Consider the following 16,090-nt stretch of genomic DNA (forward strand, 5'->3'; position numbering starts at 1 on the left):
ACAGGTATGAATGAGCATCTACAATCCCTTCAACACCAGCTAGGTAAAGGTAAAGGGACCCCTGACAGTTAAGTCCAGTTGTGAATGATTCTGGTGTTGCAGCGCTCATGTTGCTTTACAGGCCGAGGGAGCCAGCGTTTGTCCGCAGACAGTTTTTCCGGGTCATGTGGCCAGCATGACTAAGCAGCTTCTGGCGCAACATAACACCGAAACCAGAGCAGCACATGGAAACACCGTTTACCTTCCCACTGGAGCGGTACCTATTTATCTACTTGCACTGGCATGCTTTCGAACTGCTAGGTTGGCAGGAGCTGGGACTGAGCAATGGGAGCTCATCCTATCATGGGGATTCAAACCGCCTACCTTTTGATCGGCAAGCCCAAGGCTCAGTGGTTTAACACCACAGTGCCACCTGCGACTACCATACATTATCTGAGAAAACCACATATTTTGGGGGGTCAGATTAAAAATTAACACTAGCTGCTGAAAATGTCAGAGTGCAACTGTGATTTCTGGAACAAAGAGTAGTCAGGAACACAGACATACAGGCACTGATTAGACAGTGTTTGCAGCATGTGGGATCATTTCAAATGGAACCAAATCCATGAGCTTTGGATAGTACTATTACTACTACTAATTTTTTCAGTAATATGCATATGTTCTGTGGTAATTTCTCTTACACCTAATTATGAATTACTGCAATTGATTAAAGCTTTCATAAAACGCATAAACAGACCCAATGGAAGGATAAGAGCAAACAAAATGCTGTAAAGTAAGTATCTAGAGTGATAATTAATGATAATCTCTGCCCATGTGTGGAAGGATCCCCACTGGGCTTAAAAGAGCTCTATTCCACACACACCCCTCCTAGCATGGAAGACCAGACAATGAAACATCTGTGCATACTTCCCCCACCCCTATACAATCCTCTTATTCCGCATGATCAGGTTTAAGTTGTTTGAACTGTCTTTCAATATTGTGTTTGAATTGTTGCAACCCACCTTGGAACGTTAAGGTGAAGGGCAAGTAAATGATAATGATGATAATGTGTACTCCAAGCTATTATCGTTAGGTGCCAAGAAAAAGCATTCCTCTTCTCCCAGGTTTTTTGGCTAATTAAACAATTGATGGCCTTTTAAACTCTGTGTGTGTGTGTGTGTGTGTGTGTGTGTTATCCATGTGTGTTATTGCTCTGTTTGCTACTATGTTACATATTTTGTGTTTTTATACTGTAAACTATCCTGCAATCCTTGTTTGAAGGGTAGTTTATAAATAACAGTTACTAAAACATAATAATTATAATGTAACAAGGCTGAGAAGAAAAAGGCAAAATGGGGATTTCTTTTAACTAAATTTATATACTACCTGATTGTAAGAGAATCTCTGAGTGCACATAGGAAGCATGCGCAGACTTCCCAGATCACAAGATGGCCTGTTGTACTGCATGCACATGCATGGGTTCTGTGCATATAAGGAAGAATAGTACCTCAACTTAAACAATACTAGGAATTAAGGCAAAATGATTTTAGTAGGGTTTCTTTTAATCTTTAAATAGGATAGGGAAGAATATTTTTCATTGTTGATAAACTCAATATTTTGTATTTTAAAATCATTTAGGGCATCTGTGAAATTGTAATGTTTTATAAGTTGCTTAGAAACTTTTCTTGTAAAATGCACTGAAAATTATTATTATGTGCTGCATTTTATTTTTGAGTTTTTATTGGGAAAAGGAAGTGTTAAATAAATATGGAAAACCACTAAGGGCTGTATCCAATGAAGTTGTACTTTTGCCACAACAATTTCCAATTGCACAATAGAACTCCTCCCTTTCATCCACCCAATATATCCTGGTCCCCCCCCCCCCAACTTCCAAATAAAATCTGGGTGAGGCCACATGGAGAGAGGAAGTTCTGCTGCTCAAACAGGATAATTTTGTGAAATACAACTTGAAGCATAGGGCCAGATCCATGCTGGAACCTGCAGAAGGAACCAGTCAATTCGAAGAAAGGCAAAACAACACTATTAAGGTGTCTTCTCACAATATCTGAGCTCCTAACTGCACTCAACAGTATCTGGGCAGCATAAGTTAACGTAAAATTGACAAATACCCACCATTGGCAGTTAATTTTGACCCATCTGGATATGCAAACATTGAAAAGTACATTGAAAGTCCAACATGGTAGTTAAAAACAGTAGTTTAAAAAAAAACAAACCAGAAGTAAACAGATACAAGATAGACAAGTTGTTCATGTTCATTCTTAGAGTCAAATAAGTGCAGGAGAATGAAAGAGTATGAATTAGCATGCAACTAAATTAGCAGACACGAGGAGTGCTCTGATTGCTTCGTGTTTTGTCACATGCTGCTCTATAATTCACATCAGACACAATATGTGCAACTACAAGGAACATAAAATTGGGTAGAGCTTCAACTCACTGACATGTCCAGGCATGCAGTTTTATTTCCGGTACAAACAAGAACTTCATTCAAAGATTGTGAAAATGCCTTTATACTTAAAGAAAGCTGTGTGAATCAGAACAACTTGTTACAATGCTCTTATTTCCTCATTAAGAATTAAGAGCCAAAATGAAAAAAATCACAAAACAAATTTCCACGAGTGTTTGGTACAGCAACCAGCTCTGAAACAGCAGCAAAAGCTTTGGGTCTGTTCGCTTTTTCAAAGCATCTATCACTTGAGGCTCCTTTATGTGCAAGGAAATCCTCTAGTGCAAAAAAGCACAAAATATGACATGCCTTTCACACATTCCCTTGAAATAATGTGGCTGATAAAACAGACTGACAGATTATAAATACATTCCCCACATGCACAGCCTTCAGTTTAGAAGAACTGCACTGATGCTTCACTAGCAGCAAATTGGCAGCATTTTAAGTTTTTAAAAACTACATTTAAAAAGCATATGCTCATTATCAGAAACCAACAATTTGATAATGGAAGCTGTTCAACAGTTCAGTTGAAAAAATGTTCACGGTAAGAGAAAAGTTACTCTGCATCAAATACAAAAGTATCTGAAGTGATGTGAAAGTAACCAAAAAAACCACACCCTTTACCTTGTTTGCCCCCATCAACCACATGGTCACTACTGTTATTTATTGATTATGTGAAGTTTTACATGCTATCATGGGACCTAGAATCATGGAGTTGGAAGAGACCCCAGGGATCATCTAGTCCAACCCCCTTCAATGCAGGAATATTTTGCCCAACGTGGGGCCCTGAAATTAAGAATCACATGCTCCACTGACTGAGCTATCCCCAATATGTTCCAAAAAGCAGAGTGGTATCTCGATGTTATCCAAACTTTCAGTTTCTAAAATGAAATTACAGATATCCTGAGATTGGCAGATGTGGCCCTTCTTATTATGCCCTTAAATGGGGATAGATCACTGTGCTGTGACACAGGACAGGGTCATCTCTGTGACAGTGCTCCATCTACGGAATTCCTTCCTCTTAGGAGGTATGGTTAGCCTTGATTTTCATGGATTTCCATAATCAACTGAAACACAATTTTTCACCCATTTCTGGTGATACTAATTTAGAGTCTGCAAAGTTTTAGAGTATCATGTCTCTTACTGGATTTTCGTTGCATATGTTCTGTCCTATTGTTTTAAATTGCTGTTGTAAAACACCCTGGGATTCCTTTGAAGGAAGGGTGGTTTATAAGCTCAATAAATAATAAAAGACAATACAGGTTTTGCATCCAAGTTGGATAATCTTCTTCTAAGAAACCTTGTCAAATAAGGATCCTGTAGTTAAAAGCCAGAACCCAAAGACATTATTATGCACACAGGAGAGATGTCCTCATGCATGAAGCTTTGATCCATTGTTTTGGTAGCAATCATGTTTACACTGCCAAAGATATCAAGCAAGTTTAAACTACACTGTGTGCTGCATGCTTCCCCAAAATGATGCCCACCAAATGCTTCAGATTACAACTCTCTCTTCATTCCTGATCACTGGCCATATAGGAGTTGGGAGTCTAACAGGTACTCCTAGGGAGCATAATTTTGCAAAACTTGGCAGCTTAAGTCCTGTTTATCTACTTTCACATATGAACTTTAGCTTGCCTAAGATAGTTAACAATAATTAAATGCAGTCTTGTAAATAGTCACACCAACCCAGTCATTCATGGGATGTGAGAATCTTCCAAAAAAAGGAAGCTTTATGAAATTGGAAATGTTACCATTCCCCACTCCCTCCATACACTTCCAGGCAAATATTATTTATTATGTTTATAATTCATCTTTCCTTCAAAGAGCTCACACTTGCATAGATAGCTCTCCTCCCTATTTTATCCCCACAATAACCCTATGAGGCAGGGTTAGGCTGAAAATCCAAGATCACCCAGTGAGCTTCATAACTGAGATATGAACCCTCATGTCCTACGTCCCAGTCCAACACACTAACCACAATGTTCCACTAACAATGAATGTAGGTGAGGATAAGAGAGCTACTATAATTTCTGAGGGAATAAGTTAATTTTGGGGGGCATGTCTACATAACTGATTAAATGGGTGAATCCTTTTCCACATATAGTCTTAAAAAAACAAAAAAGTTAGATGGATACCTATGAAGGCTAATTGCTTGCCTATGTTTTACAGTGGTACCTCGGATTACATATCCCTCTGGATACGTAATCTTCAGGTTGCACAGAAGCATGCGCAGAAACGAACTGCGCGCCACGTGTGTGTGCAAAAGGGCTCAATCACGCCTCATGTGTAGAAGGGCACCTCCAGTTACGGATTTTTCAGGATACAGCCGGGCCTCCGGAACAGATCCCATCCGTAACCAGAGGTACCACTGTATTGCTTTAAAACAGGGGGGGGGGGAGCAGTTCATTAAAAAAAAAAAATCATAGCAAGTTTCCTAAAGAAGTACTGCTCTTAAGGTACAACAGCATACACCTTCAGTTTTGAAGTTGTATGAAGTCAAAGCATTTACCAAGATTATCAACTTTGGATATTAGGGCTTAATTGATCCTTAGAGACAGGCAAACCACTTTTTGAAAAAGACCCTTCTTCTGTGCAACTAGATGTAAAACTACATTGGAAGCACAACTTGAGGCAGGCATTTTTTCCTTGGAAACATTAGTGTTATTCCTTGTAATATGTTACTGGCCTCACCTATATTTATCCTCTTGGCTAAAATTGGTTAATAACCAACTTCATACCATTAGCTACTCACTATCCCATTTTCTGACACCTGGGTTAGAAAAAGAAACAACTACATTAAATTTCTAGCTATTAACTTGCAAAATTAATTATGGTAGCTCTGGAAAAAAGGGTTTGCTCACTACTGTACCTTGATCTACAACAGGGGTTTGCAAACTGATCTGAAGACCAGCAGTGACCAACCAGTTTCATTCAGTGGTCAATGACATGTATATGAATTTGTGGTTGAAGACAGGACATGGCATATCCATCACATTTAAATTCATATACATTTAAATTGTATTTTTAGCTTTTTTATATTTTATGTTGTAGTTTATTGCATTATAATTTGAATTCTTTGGAATTCAAGTTGTAATTCAATACAATATATAAGAAATGAAAAATCCATTGTTTTACCATAAGCAGTTATGAAAAGTTGATTTATCATGCTGCCCTGGCATTTAATAGTTTGTCCTTGTGAAAGTGGCTCAGCTGAAACATTGGCCAATGCTCTTCTATACTGTAATGTTTATAAGAATATAAACTCCTACTTTATCTCCCCAGTATTTTCCTTACACTTGGGTAACTCAGATGAATTTTATGTTTCAATTTTAAAGACAGGCACTAACCCCAAAATTAATGAAAATATAGCAAAGTCCCTTGCTGTAGCCATTAAAACTAAACCACAGCTAGATGATTTCAGAGTTAAAGATGTCTGCATTTTTAAACTACTTTTGATTGCTCGTGGATTTTGTTATACTCTTATTTTAAAGACACAATATGTGTGCATTCATGCTGTATTTCTTTGCTATGGTTGTCTCAACACTATATTGTATCTGCTGTTTATGGTCTGAAGACCAAATAAACTAAACTGAGTGACTGAAATTTTGTACTTTTTTTGAATTGTTGTTATGGCTTAACACCACAGTTAAACATACACATTTACTATCTGTTTATCTTCCTTCAAAATGTCTGCAGAATGCACGACAGAATGCATTGTACAATTCCAACCAAAAGCATCAACAAAGCATTAATTTTTTGAAGTCTGTGTGTCAGACAATAACTGGCTTTATGAACAGGTCTTGCCTCAAGCTTTGCTATGCCTCCACCAAGTTTCCAGAACAATCATTTTTCCTAACTGATTAACCCATGGAAACCAGTAAGTGCATTATCTGTTGTTAAAGCAGGCCCTACTTCTATTCAATGTACTACCTAATAATGCACAACACATTCCTATTCAAACTGTTGAAAGGGAACTGCACATCTTCATCCTATGAACCCTTGCAGCACAGATACACAATTCTCAGTGAGGTTACAAGCCTTTGCCTAGCCTGTTTCACTTCAAAGTACAGGCCTCACCTTCAAAGGCTTCATTCCAACATGCGTATCTCATTTGTGCATGGCCCAACCCACATAGCACATAGACATGACACACAGGGGGTGGGGGAAGGAAACAAGAAAGCAGACACAGATCCCTCAGCAAGACCCACTTCCTCCCCACTTTCTGCCTCCTTACTCTCTCTATGCTTCCCTGCCCTCACTTTTACTGGCTGTATTCCTGCCACTGTCTTCAAGGTTCAAGAACCAAGTCTCAAGGAGGTCCCAGTATGGCCACTAAGCATGGCAGCATCAGATTTATAAGATCTGAGGTCTCTGCAATCCTTCTGCCCTGATGAGCACTGGTAAAGAAAAGTGACCTTTCCTTTGGTACAACAGTGGTGACAATATTGGTGGCTACACTAAAGAAATCGGGGGAGGGAGGAGAAAATGCAGCCCCCTGTGCAGTTAAAGGGGATGTCTCTGCTCACTGAATCAGATGGTGAGGAGGGAAAGGGGAATGAATGGAATTCTGCCATGATGGTGCTCCAAGCTGCCCCCTCCCCACATCGCAGCTACTGGAAACAGCCAAAGACAAGGCTACGACCGACCGTGTGCAGTGTTCAAGAGGGCTCAAGAAATCCTGTGAATACAGAAGTTTACCACTTAAATTCAGAGCAGACTCTTGGGGAAAGCTTGAATGAAAACAGAGGAAAGCACAAAATAGCACTGGGGCACTCAGCTAAGACTGTAAGACCCACAAATAATGCCACAAACCACTCACATCCCCCATATTATTAAATCAAAAAGAAAGTGTGGTCTTTGCAGTCCATTGAAACTGTCTTGAGGGGCATATATGGTCTATGAGGCACAGGTTTGCCACCTCTTTTATTATACAACCCTTTTTCATGTATACAATCATTTGTATATGTGCCAACCATCAACAGAACATTCTTCTATCAGGAAATTCTCAGGTGTTTCTTAAAACAAAAACAAAAAACTTTTAAAAATCCATCCAACAGGCTAATATTCATTAAAAAGGTACAACAATAATCCTGAAAATATGTCCTGGCATTTTATACTGAAAGCTAATGTAGTCTAAGGTTACCAAAATGTTAAGATGCTAGATATGAATTTTCTAAAGCCAACTGTCAAGAGGACTAATTCTGATACTAAAGAAAATACAAATAAAATTTGTTAAGAAAGGCCACATAGGATTCAGGCTACTATTAAGTATATAAATAAGAAATACAGGCAATGACCATTTAATGTGCATTCAAATAAGGTGCGACCATAAACATGTGCACTGCTGCGAACATGGAAATGGCAGGAAAAAGGGGCACAATGGGTGAGCTTATACATGCTCCACCATTGCACGAAATGACCCAAAGCTAACCCCTGCACAAATCAAGCGTTGCCTGTATGCAACCTTTACAATCATTGTTCCATTCTATCATACTGACACCAATTTTAATAGACATTGGCTAATATCCAAAATTATGTGAGATTTAGTAGTCCACAAGCTTAACATGAATCCACAATGTGATGCAGCAGCATAAAAAAGATAATACTATTCTAGGCTGCAAGAAGAGAAGTATGAAGGAAGCAATAGTACCACTCTTGGTCAGACCACACCAGGAACACTGTGTTCCATTTTGGGCACAATTCTGACAAGCTGAAACGTGCAGAGAAGGGTGACAAAGATGATCAAGTGTCTGGAAACCAAGCCTTATGAGGAACAGCTGAGGGAATTCAGTATTGGGTATGTTTAGCATGAAAAGGAGACTGGGAGGAGATATGATAATCACATTCAAATATATAAAAGGCTGTCACATGGAAGATGGAGCAAGCTTGATTTTTTTCTGCTCTGAAGGGTAGGACTCAAACCAATGAATTTAAGCTAGAAGAAAGGGAGATTCCAACAAAACATCAGGAAGAACTTTGTGGTGGTAAGAGCTGTTCTAATAGTGGAACAGAAAGAGACTCCCTCAGAAGGTGATGGACTCTCCTTCCTTGCAGGGCTGTAAGCAGAGGATGGGTGGCCATTTGTCACAGACGCTTAAATTGAATTTCCTGCATTGCAGGGGGTTGGACTAAATGACCCTTGGGCCACCTTTCCTTCTCTGCAACTCTATGCTTCTATGGCTCTTGCTTCTGCAATGGGACTTCCCTGTCCTCCTCTCCCCATCCATACAATTCTGCTCTGGAAGGTTCTCCAAACCACGGGAGATGATTTGGGAAGGATGCCTTGGGGGTGAGAAGAGGACTCATCATGCGAGCAGAGACATAATTGTCTGGCATCCATTGCATTAAAGTGATCCTGCAACCGACACTGTCAACAATTAACCATGGAAGGATGACAAAAAACAAAACAACGAAGTTTAAACTGGTGCAGCTAAGTATAGAAAAATAATGTCTTTGTAGTTTAGTTTGAATATATATTAGAGTGAGACATGAGCAACTTTCTTTTGTTATTGAGCTTGAACCCTTTAATTCAAAGAGCCAAATAAAACTGATGACGTCAGCTTTCCCTAGAAACCAGTCACAAAGGGAAGTAAAGCTTCTCTGGTAAGCTAGACATAAACTCTAAAAGGATACTCACTGAAATAAACATTCCTTGCTGAAGCCTGCATCTTGCATTACCCTCCCCCACTAGGATAGCTTGGGAGCAAGAAAATTTGCACTCGCCAACAGTGCACACTGGAGACTTTTCCCCTTCATGCTAAATAGTGAGACAATAAGGAAGTCAGGGAAGCTCTAGAGAAGTGAATAATAATAATAATAATAATTTTTTATTTATACCCCGCCCTCCCCAGCCAAGGCCGGGCTCAGAGCGGCTTACAAGCAACAATAAAAACAAGATGAATGATTACAAACTTAAAAACAAAAATAAAACACAACAATTAAAATAATGGAACATTAAAATATTAAAATGTAGCCTCATCGCAGGAGGAGAAGGAAAAGAAGGGGGAAAAAGAGAGAGGGGGGGAGGGAGGGAATCAAACTATATAAGTAGTCTATAACTTTAATAATAATAATAATAAATAATACAGGAAAGAAAAACTTAAGATACATTAAAAGTGTGTTAAATAACTGTGCTTCCTCATCTTTTCTACTGCAGCCATAGGGAAGGGCTACTGCTCAGTGTCAGAGCCCAAACTTTGCATGTAGAAAGACAGTTTCAATCCCTGGCATTTCCAGGAAAGGTTGGGAAAGACTGCTGCCTGAAACCCTGAAAATCCACAGCCGGTCAAGTCAGTGTACTATGCAATAGTGAGCAAGATGGGTCAATGGTGTGACTCTGTGTAAGGCAGCTTCCTATGGTCCTAACACCTCTCTAGTCTTCTGTTGTCTCATCTTTCCCACCCACTCCTCACCTTTCTTCTTGCTCTGACCACATAAAGCTCCTCCTTAAATTCCTATCCTGACTTCCTGTACTCTCTTGGTATCCAGCACGAGCTTCTCATATTTATCTTCAATTCCTACCATGGCCTTGCCCCACACCTCTTCACTGTCTGCATTGTGCACCATCAAATTATTCCCGTTTACTTCTTGTTACCCTTATGCATGGAACTACCTCCCAGAACACTGGAGATGCACCAAATCCCTCCTCAAAACTCATTTTTTGAGACTCCTTTGGGAATAAACTTAGCTATAGCAGGGTATGGGATTAGACATTAGATTGTTAAATATGGGTAATTGAAATAAATATTTATTTCTCCTCTAATTAATCCTACTCTCAATTACTGCCTCTTCCTCTACTTTCCCTTTGTCCTGAAGTTGTCTGTAACCCTCTTGGGACAAGGACTTGTACTTTATAAAGGATCATGCACAGTGATGACACTATAGTAACAACAATAAATATGTTATTTTAGATATTAAATAACACACAACTGACCATATTGCCTCAAGCCAGACATATGTGCCACAAGTAGTATAAGAAGCAGGGATTTGCATCACACCGGCTTAAAGAGAAGCAGGAGAGCCCAGGAGCATCGTTGACAAGTGCCCTGGGCAGCTGGCACCCTACACTACTACAAATGACCTGCATGCTGTCCCATGCACAGGACTATGCCAATCTCCACTACCCACACTCTCTAAAATGGAAGGGATCCAAATTCAATCTCACTGCTTCTGGAAACTGATGTAGTGGGCAGGGCTAGAAGTTGTTACAAGGTACAAGAGAAAACAGGGATACAAGGGAGCCCACCAGAATAGAAGCCACAGCCTGGTTGTGTGGGATGATATGAACAAGTACGAAATAAGTATTGTTCCGAGAGATCTGGGAAAACCAAGCACTTGGTTTTACCTGGAATCTCAGTCCTGTAGATCCCAGGCACATGGCTAGCCATTCTGGAAGGAAGAAATGTCCTTTCAAAGGGCTGGTTAGAGAAGGAGGGCTGCCAATAAATTATAGTCCTGGGAAAATAAGAGCAACTCAAATAATAGTAGGCATTCTCATCTTAATAAATAAACAACTGCAATTCTGCTCAGAAACATTTTAATCATTTTTTAAAAAACCTATGCAGAGGCAGTCGTGGATATCTTATCTAGTAGAGAGGGATTTGCTCCCTGATTTTGTAGAGATTAGAGGGAAGTGGTGTGGAGGAAAAAGGCAGACCAACAGAAAAGCATAGATAATTGCCTTGGACCTGAAGGCTTGGGAAGTGTGGTTAAGTACACTTCTGGATCAAGATGCACTGGCACAAAACAGCTACTGTGTGAACAACCCCCAATGTGCTGGTAACTAAAGTAGAACTATCTCAAAATTTATTTAGGTTTACCAAACAGGGCCAGCACTGCCCCAATGCACAATTAGAACCGTCTGGGGGGAAACAGTATCTTATGCTAGCTAGTGAATCAAGAGCTATTAAAGAACAGAAAGTCATCATTTGTGTACAGCTGTGTGCAGGAAGCATCACACTGGGGCTCCTTGTGTGAAAAGTTGAACCAAACTTAGAAGAGGCTTGAGACCCAACGTCTGTACTTTTCATTAACTTGCAATTCCAAAAACTGATTGCAAAACACATGCTTTTCTGGTTTCTGAGTGTAAAAGCAGAGGTCAGAAGTGTGGATGGTTGTCTTCTTAAAAGGAAAAAACAGCAGGCTTAATGTACTCAGTAGGATCATTTAAGGCTGACAAGCAATACTATAAGGAAGCAAAGGGACTTAGATAATTCTCAGTCTTCAATGAATGTGCAGCAACTTTTAAGTCTGGAAGTAAGTTACCCGAACAGAAAAACTTGATAAACTCAGATTGCAGAGTTCTTAGTGTAGAATTCTGTAGAAACATAATTGATTAAGTATTCCTATAATGGAAAAACACTTGGTTACTAACTTTCTGTCATGTCCAAAACCACACCAAGAAGCTGTTAGTCAATTAAAAAAATCACTCACATTGTCTCTCCAGTCTTGGCAACATGACAAAGAAACTGATCCAGTACAGGACACACTTCCTTCTTCCCCCTCTTTTCAAAATCTGCAAAAAGGTAAAGAAAAACAGGAGAAAGGTTATTAAGGAGCAAAAGAAACACACACTCACTTCCCACACACAAAAGGCCAGGGCCTTACAGGCCTCCAAAGGACAACATATACACTTCAATGACTGGAAAGTTCATATCCAACTTCCCTTTCAAAGCCGGTTTCTCATACTAGGCCACCTGCCTCAGGTGAGGTGAAAGCTGTAGCCAGTGTAAACCAGAGATTTCTTGTGGGTGGGGTTGGAGGTGGAGGTGGGGCTGGGGGATTATGGAAGCAGAAAGTAACAGGAAATGGGAAAGGGAAAGGAAACGGGGAACCCATTGGGGACCACGGACTGTGGAGAAGAAACAGTTCACGTTGAGAGTGGAAAGGGATCTCCGAGGGCCTTTTTAAGGGGGGGGGGGGGACTCAGATAGAAGGAAGGCGGTGAGGGAGGAGGAGACAGAGAAACCTCTGGGTCGTTTCAGGATCTCCATACCACCACCCTCACCCCAGAAATTAGGGGCCTGGAAAGCAAGACTGATCAGACTCTGACTAGACTTCCTCCACATCCACACACAGCTTTTCTTTTCCTTTTTTTACAGGTCATCTTGCCCCCCCCCCCCATCCCCTTATCTTCCCTCAGGGCTTCCTCTACAACCTCTCACATTTTTTTTGAGGGGTGTGGGTGGGTTACCCCGGGGTCACCCCTTCCCTACGTGACCCCGGGGTAACCAACCCCCCCAACCCATCAAAAAACAAGCAGCCCTCACCTTTCAGCGCCTCCTGCAGCCTCTCGATATCCATGATCCGCTGCTGCCTCCTTTTCTTCTTCCACCACCACCACCACCACCTCCTCCTCCTCCTGCCCCCCGGGCCCTCACGGGAAGCAGGCACCAGCAGCCGCGGGAGCGACGGCCTCCACCACAGACAGAGACCAGAGAGAGAGAGAGAGACGGAGAGAAACACAGAAACCCCGGCGGCCGGGCTCAGCAACCTTCCAACATGGCGCCCAGGCCGTCGCCGTGCGCGCCCCCGACACCCTCTCGCAAGCGCACCGAAACGAGCCTCTCCTCTTCCCGCCGGGGCGGGGGCGCGCTCGAGAGGGGAGGAGGAGGAGGCGGGGGAGGGGCCGCGGTCATGACGTCACCGCCCAGCCGGGGGGTGGGGCAAACAAGCCGAGCAGGGAGAGCCGCATCGCCGGCAAAGCAGCTCGGTTTGGGATTGGTCGGAAGGCGCGCTTTTCACCTTCGGCTCGCCTCGCCCTCTCTCCCGGCTGTGTCACGTTCCGAGATGGAAACGTGCGGCTTTTCTCTCTCTCGGCACCTCTCCCGCCTCGCTAGTGTTTTGGGTGCGGGGTGGCGTCGGGCGTTACGCACTAGAACGAGTTTCTCTCTTTCCGGCCTCCCTTTATCAGACACGACCCCTCTCCACCCCACCTCACAGACAAGGGTCTTTCCTCTTTCGGTGCCCCCCCCTCCAAAGCACCCACATGTGCTCGTCCCGGTTTTTTGCGTGAGCTGAAATAAAAACCGTCAGAATCTAATGGCGCATCGCCTTGCAGATTGAGGACGGAGCTGCACAGGAGAGGGGATTTCACGCTGGATGGCGCTAAAATTATTTCGACAGTCTATAAAGTTGTAAAACTTGAGGGCAGCTGAACTTCAGTTCTTGCATCATTCTATACCTGGAATTCGTTCACTGTTTCATGAATGGTGCTGAGTAGTGAGACTCATCACAGACACACACAGTATTTTTTTTAATTGGTTTTCGTTGTGTAGTGGCCTGTGATGGGCAGAGATAGATTTGTTATATACTGTACCACCATTCATCAGTAGACCACAGGAAGGTTTGCAGCATAAAACACAAAATACATAATGTACTGAGAGTAAAATCAAAAGACAACACCCCAAGTGCTTTGAAAGGCCATAGGCCATTGATGAATAGCAGCTACAGCATCCAGCTAATTCTATAACACGGGCTGGAAATAGGATTATTTCATATCATAGTTATGGAGGCAAGCAAGGGTTCTGTAAATTACTATTTCTCCCTCACTATATCAGACTCAGGCCTAGTTGGCAGGCACATGAGGCTGTAAATCTTGAGTGGATTCACAGGGCTGGCCCACCCATGAGGCAAGGTGAGGTGACTGCCTCAGGTGGCAGGATCCACAGGGGCAGCAGATCCCAGTGAAGATCTTTATTCCACCACCCTTTGTTCTTGCTGTAGATTTTCACTCACTCCTTCGCCTCCAGGGCCAAACTGTCTTGGGCCAGCTCTGCCTATTCAGGTTGAATATACAGTATCTGTCTGTCTGTCTGTAAACAGAAAATGTCATCAGAACGGTTCTAGTCTGGCCAGCCTGCTAGTCTATTTTCCATAAGCAGTTATTTTTTTGTATGAAACAACATTGCATAAAGAGAGTCCCAAGTCAGCCTGTGGTGGTATTAGCCAGACACAGATTTGCTGCCACATCTTCTGATTTGTGGTGATAGGCTTTAATAACCTTCTTATATACCCAGTGCTTAATTTCTAAAATAACAACCATAGGAGCTTATGGACTGTGATGGACAGAGATAAAGTAAAGTACCCTTGGAATGTAAATCCTGCTCTTATCCCTTGATAAGTAAAGCCTACTGTCAATCCTAAATGTGCTGACTGATTTTTTAAAATCAATAATAAATGGAAGGCTGTTATTTTGCATTTTTAAAGAAAAAAGGTCCCTGGATTAAGCTCCAGTGCATCCCAGTATCAAATTAAGCCCCATTTATACCACAGTGACTTCCATTTCACTCCACACATAAACAACACATTTATGATCAGCACCATGGAGATTGCATCAGGGGCTGAATTGTCTCCTCTCATACCTCTGAGTTCATCACACACACACACACACACACACACACTGTATTTTTTGCTCTATAAGACTCACTTTTTCCCTCCTAAAAAGTAAGGGGAAATGTGTGTGTGTCTTATGGAGCGAATGCAGGCTGCACAGCTATCCCAGAAGCCAGAACAGCAAGAGGGATCGCTGCTTTCGCTGCGCAGCAATCCCTCTTGCTGTTCTGGCTTCTGAGATTCTGAATATTTTTTTCCTTGTTTTCCTCCTCCAAAAACTAGGTGTGTCTTATGGTCTGGTGCGTCTTATAGAGCAAAAAATACAGTATACACATAGTTTACGGGCTGGCCACAGTCAATTATAGTAGGACCACATTTATAGTAGACTGCAAGAACCTTTTAACAAAGGTGAAAATAGATGGTCTGAAGCTCAACATCAAAAAAACTAAGATCATGGCCACTAGTCCCATCAACTCCTGGCAAATAGAAGGGGAAGAAATGGAGGCAGTGAGAGATTTTACTTTCTTGGGTTCCATGATCACTGCAGATGGTGACAGCAGTCACGAAATTAAAAGACACCTGCTTCTTGGGAGAAAAGCAATGACAAACCTAGACAGCATCTTAAAAAGCAGAGACATCACCTTGCCAACAAAGGTCCATATTGTTAAAGCTATGGTTTTCCCAGTAGTGATGTATGGAAGTAAGAGCTGGACCATAAAAAAGGCTGACTGCCAAAGAATTGATGCTTTTGAATTATGGTGCTGGAGGAGACTCTTGAGAGTCCCATGGAGTGCAGGAAGATCAAACCTCTCCATTCTTAAGGAAATCAGCCTTGAGTGCTCACTGGAAGGACAGATCGTGAAGCTGAAGCTCCAATACTTTGGCCACATCATGAGAAGAGAAGACTCCCTGGAAAAGACCCTGATATTTTAATTTAGTAAGGCTGAAAGAAGGTGGGGCGCAAGCTAGTGTGGGGTAGTTGTTCACCTTTGGTCCCCACCCTGTACTCAGCTATCACCTGTAGCTCCTAGGTGTCAGCATGTGAGTGTGAGCACACCCGGGGAAACAGCTTTGGCTGGCCAGCTAAACCAAGTGAGGATAGCTGATGGGTCTCAAATCCTCAGTGAGTTAGTAACTTCCTCTGCATGTAAAGACAGGCTCCAGTGGATTGAACCAATGAGACAATAGTGGGTCCAATGGTCAAGAAGGTGGTTTCTGCATGTGCTGTAGAGGGAAGTGAGGGGCAAATGGGGCATGTCAACCTGGGAAGGTAGCCCACATAGGAGAAGGAAAACTCCAGTCCTAAACCTC

The 16,090-nt window shown here is 42.0% G+C and overlaps 1 protein-coding gene across 1 annotated transcript in view; it reads right to left on the bottom strand.

Moving 5' to 3' along the window:
* PPP4R2 (protein phosphatase 4 regulatory subunit 2) overlaps positions 1-13,036 on the bottom strand; it is a 32,881-nt gene extending 19,845 nt beyond the window's left edge. The window contains exons 1-2 of the mRNA XM_083724879.1: positions 12,715-13,036; positions 11,879-11,960 (exon numbers count right to left, since the gene is read on the bottom strand). Coding sequence (XP_083581005.1) covers positions 11,879-11,960; positions 12,715-12,748 — 116 coding nt within the window. The 5' untranslated portion in view covers positions 12,749-13,036. The remainder of the gene's footprint in view (positions 1-11,878; positions 11,961-12,714) is intronic.
* Between the last annotated feature and the right edge of the window lie 3,054 nt (positions 13,037-16,090).

This window comes from Podarcis gaigeae, assembly GCF_964106915.1.
Source record: "Podarcis gaigeae genome assembly, chromosome: 2".
NCBI classification, from domain to species: domain Eukaryota; kingdom Metazoa; phylum Chordata; class Lepidosauria; order Squamata; family Lacertidae; genus Podarcis; species Podarcis gaigeae.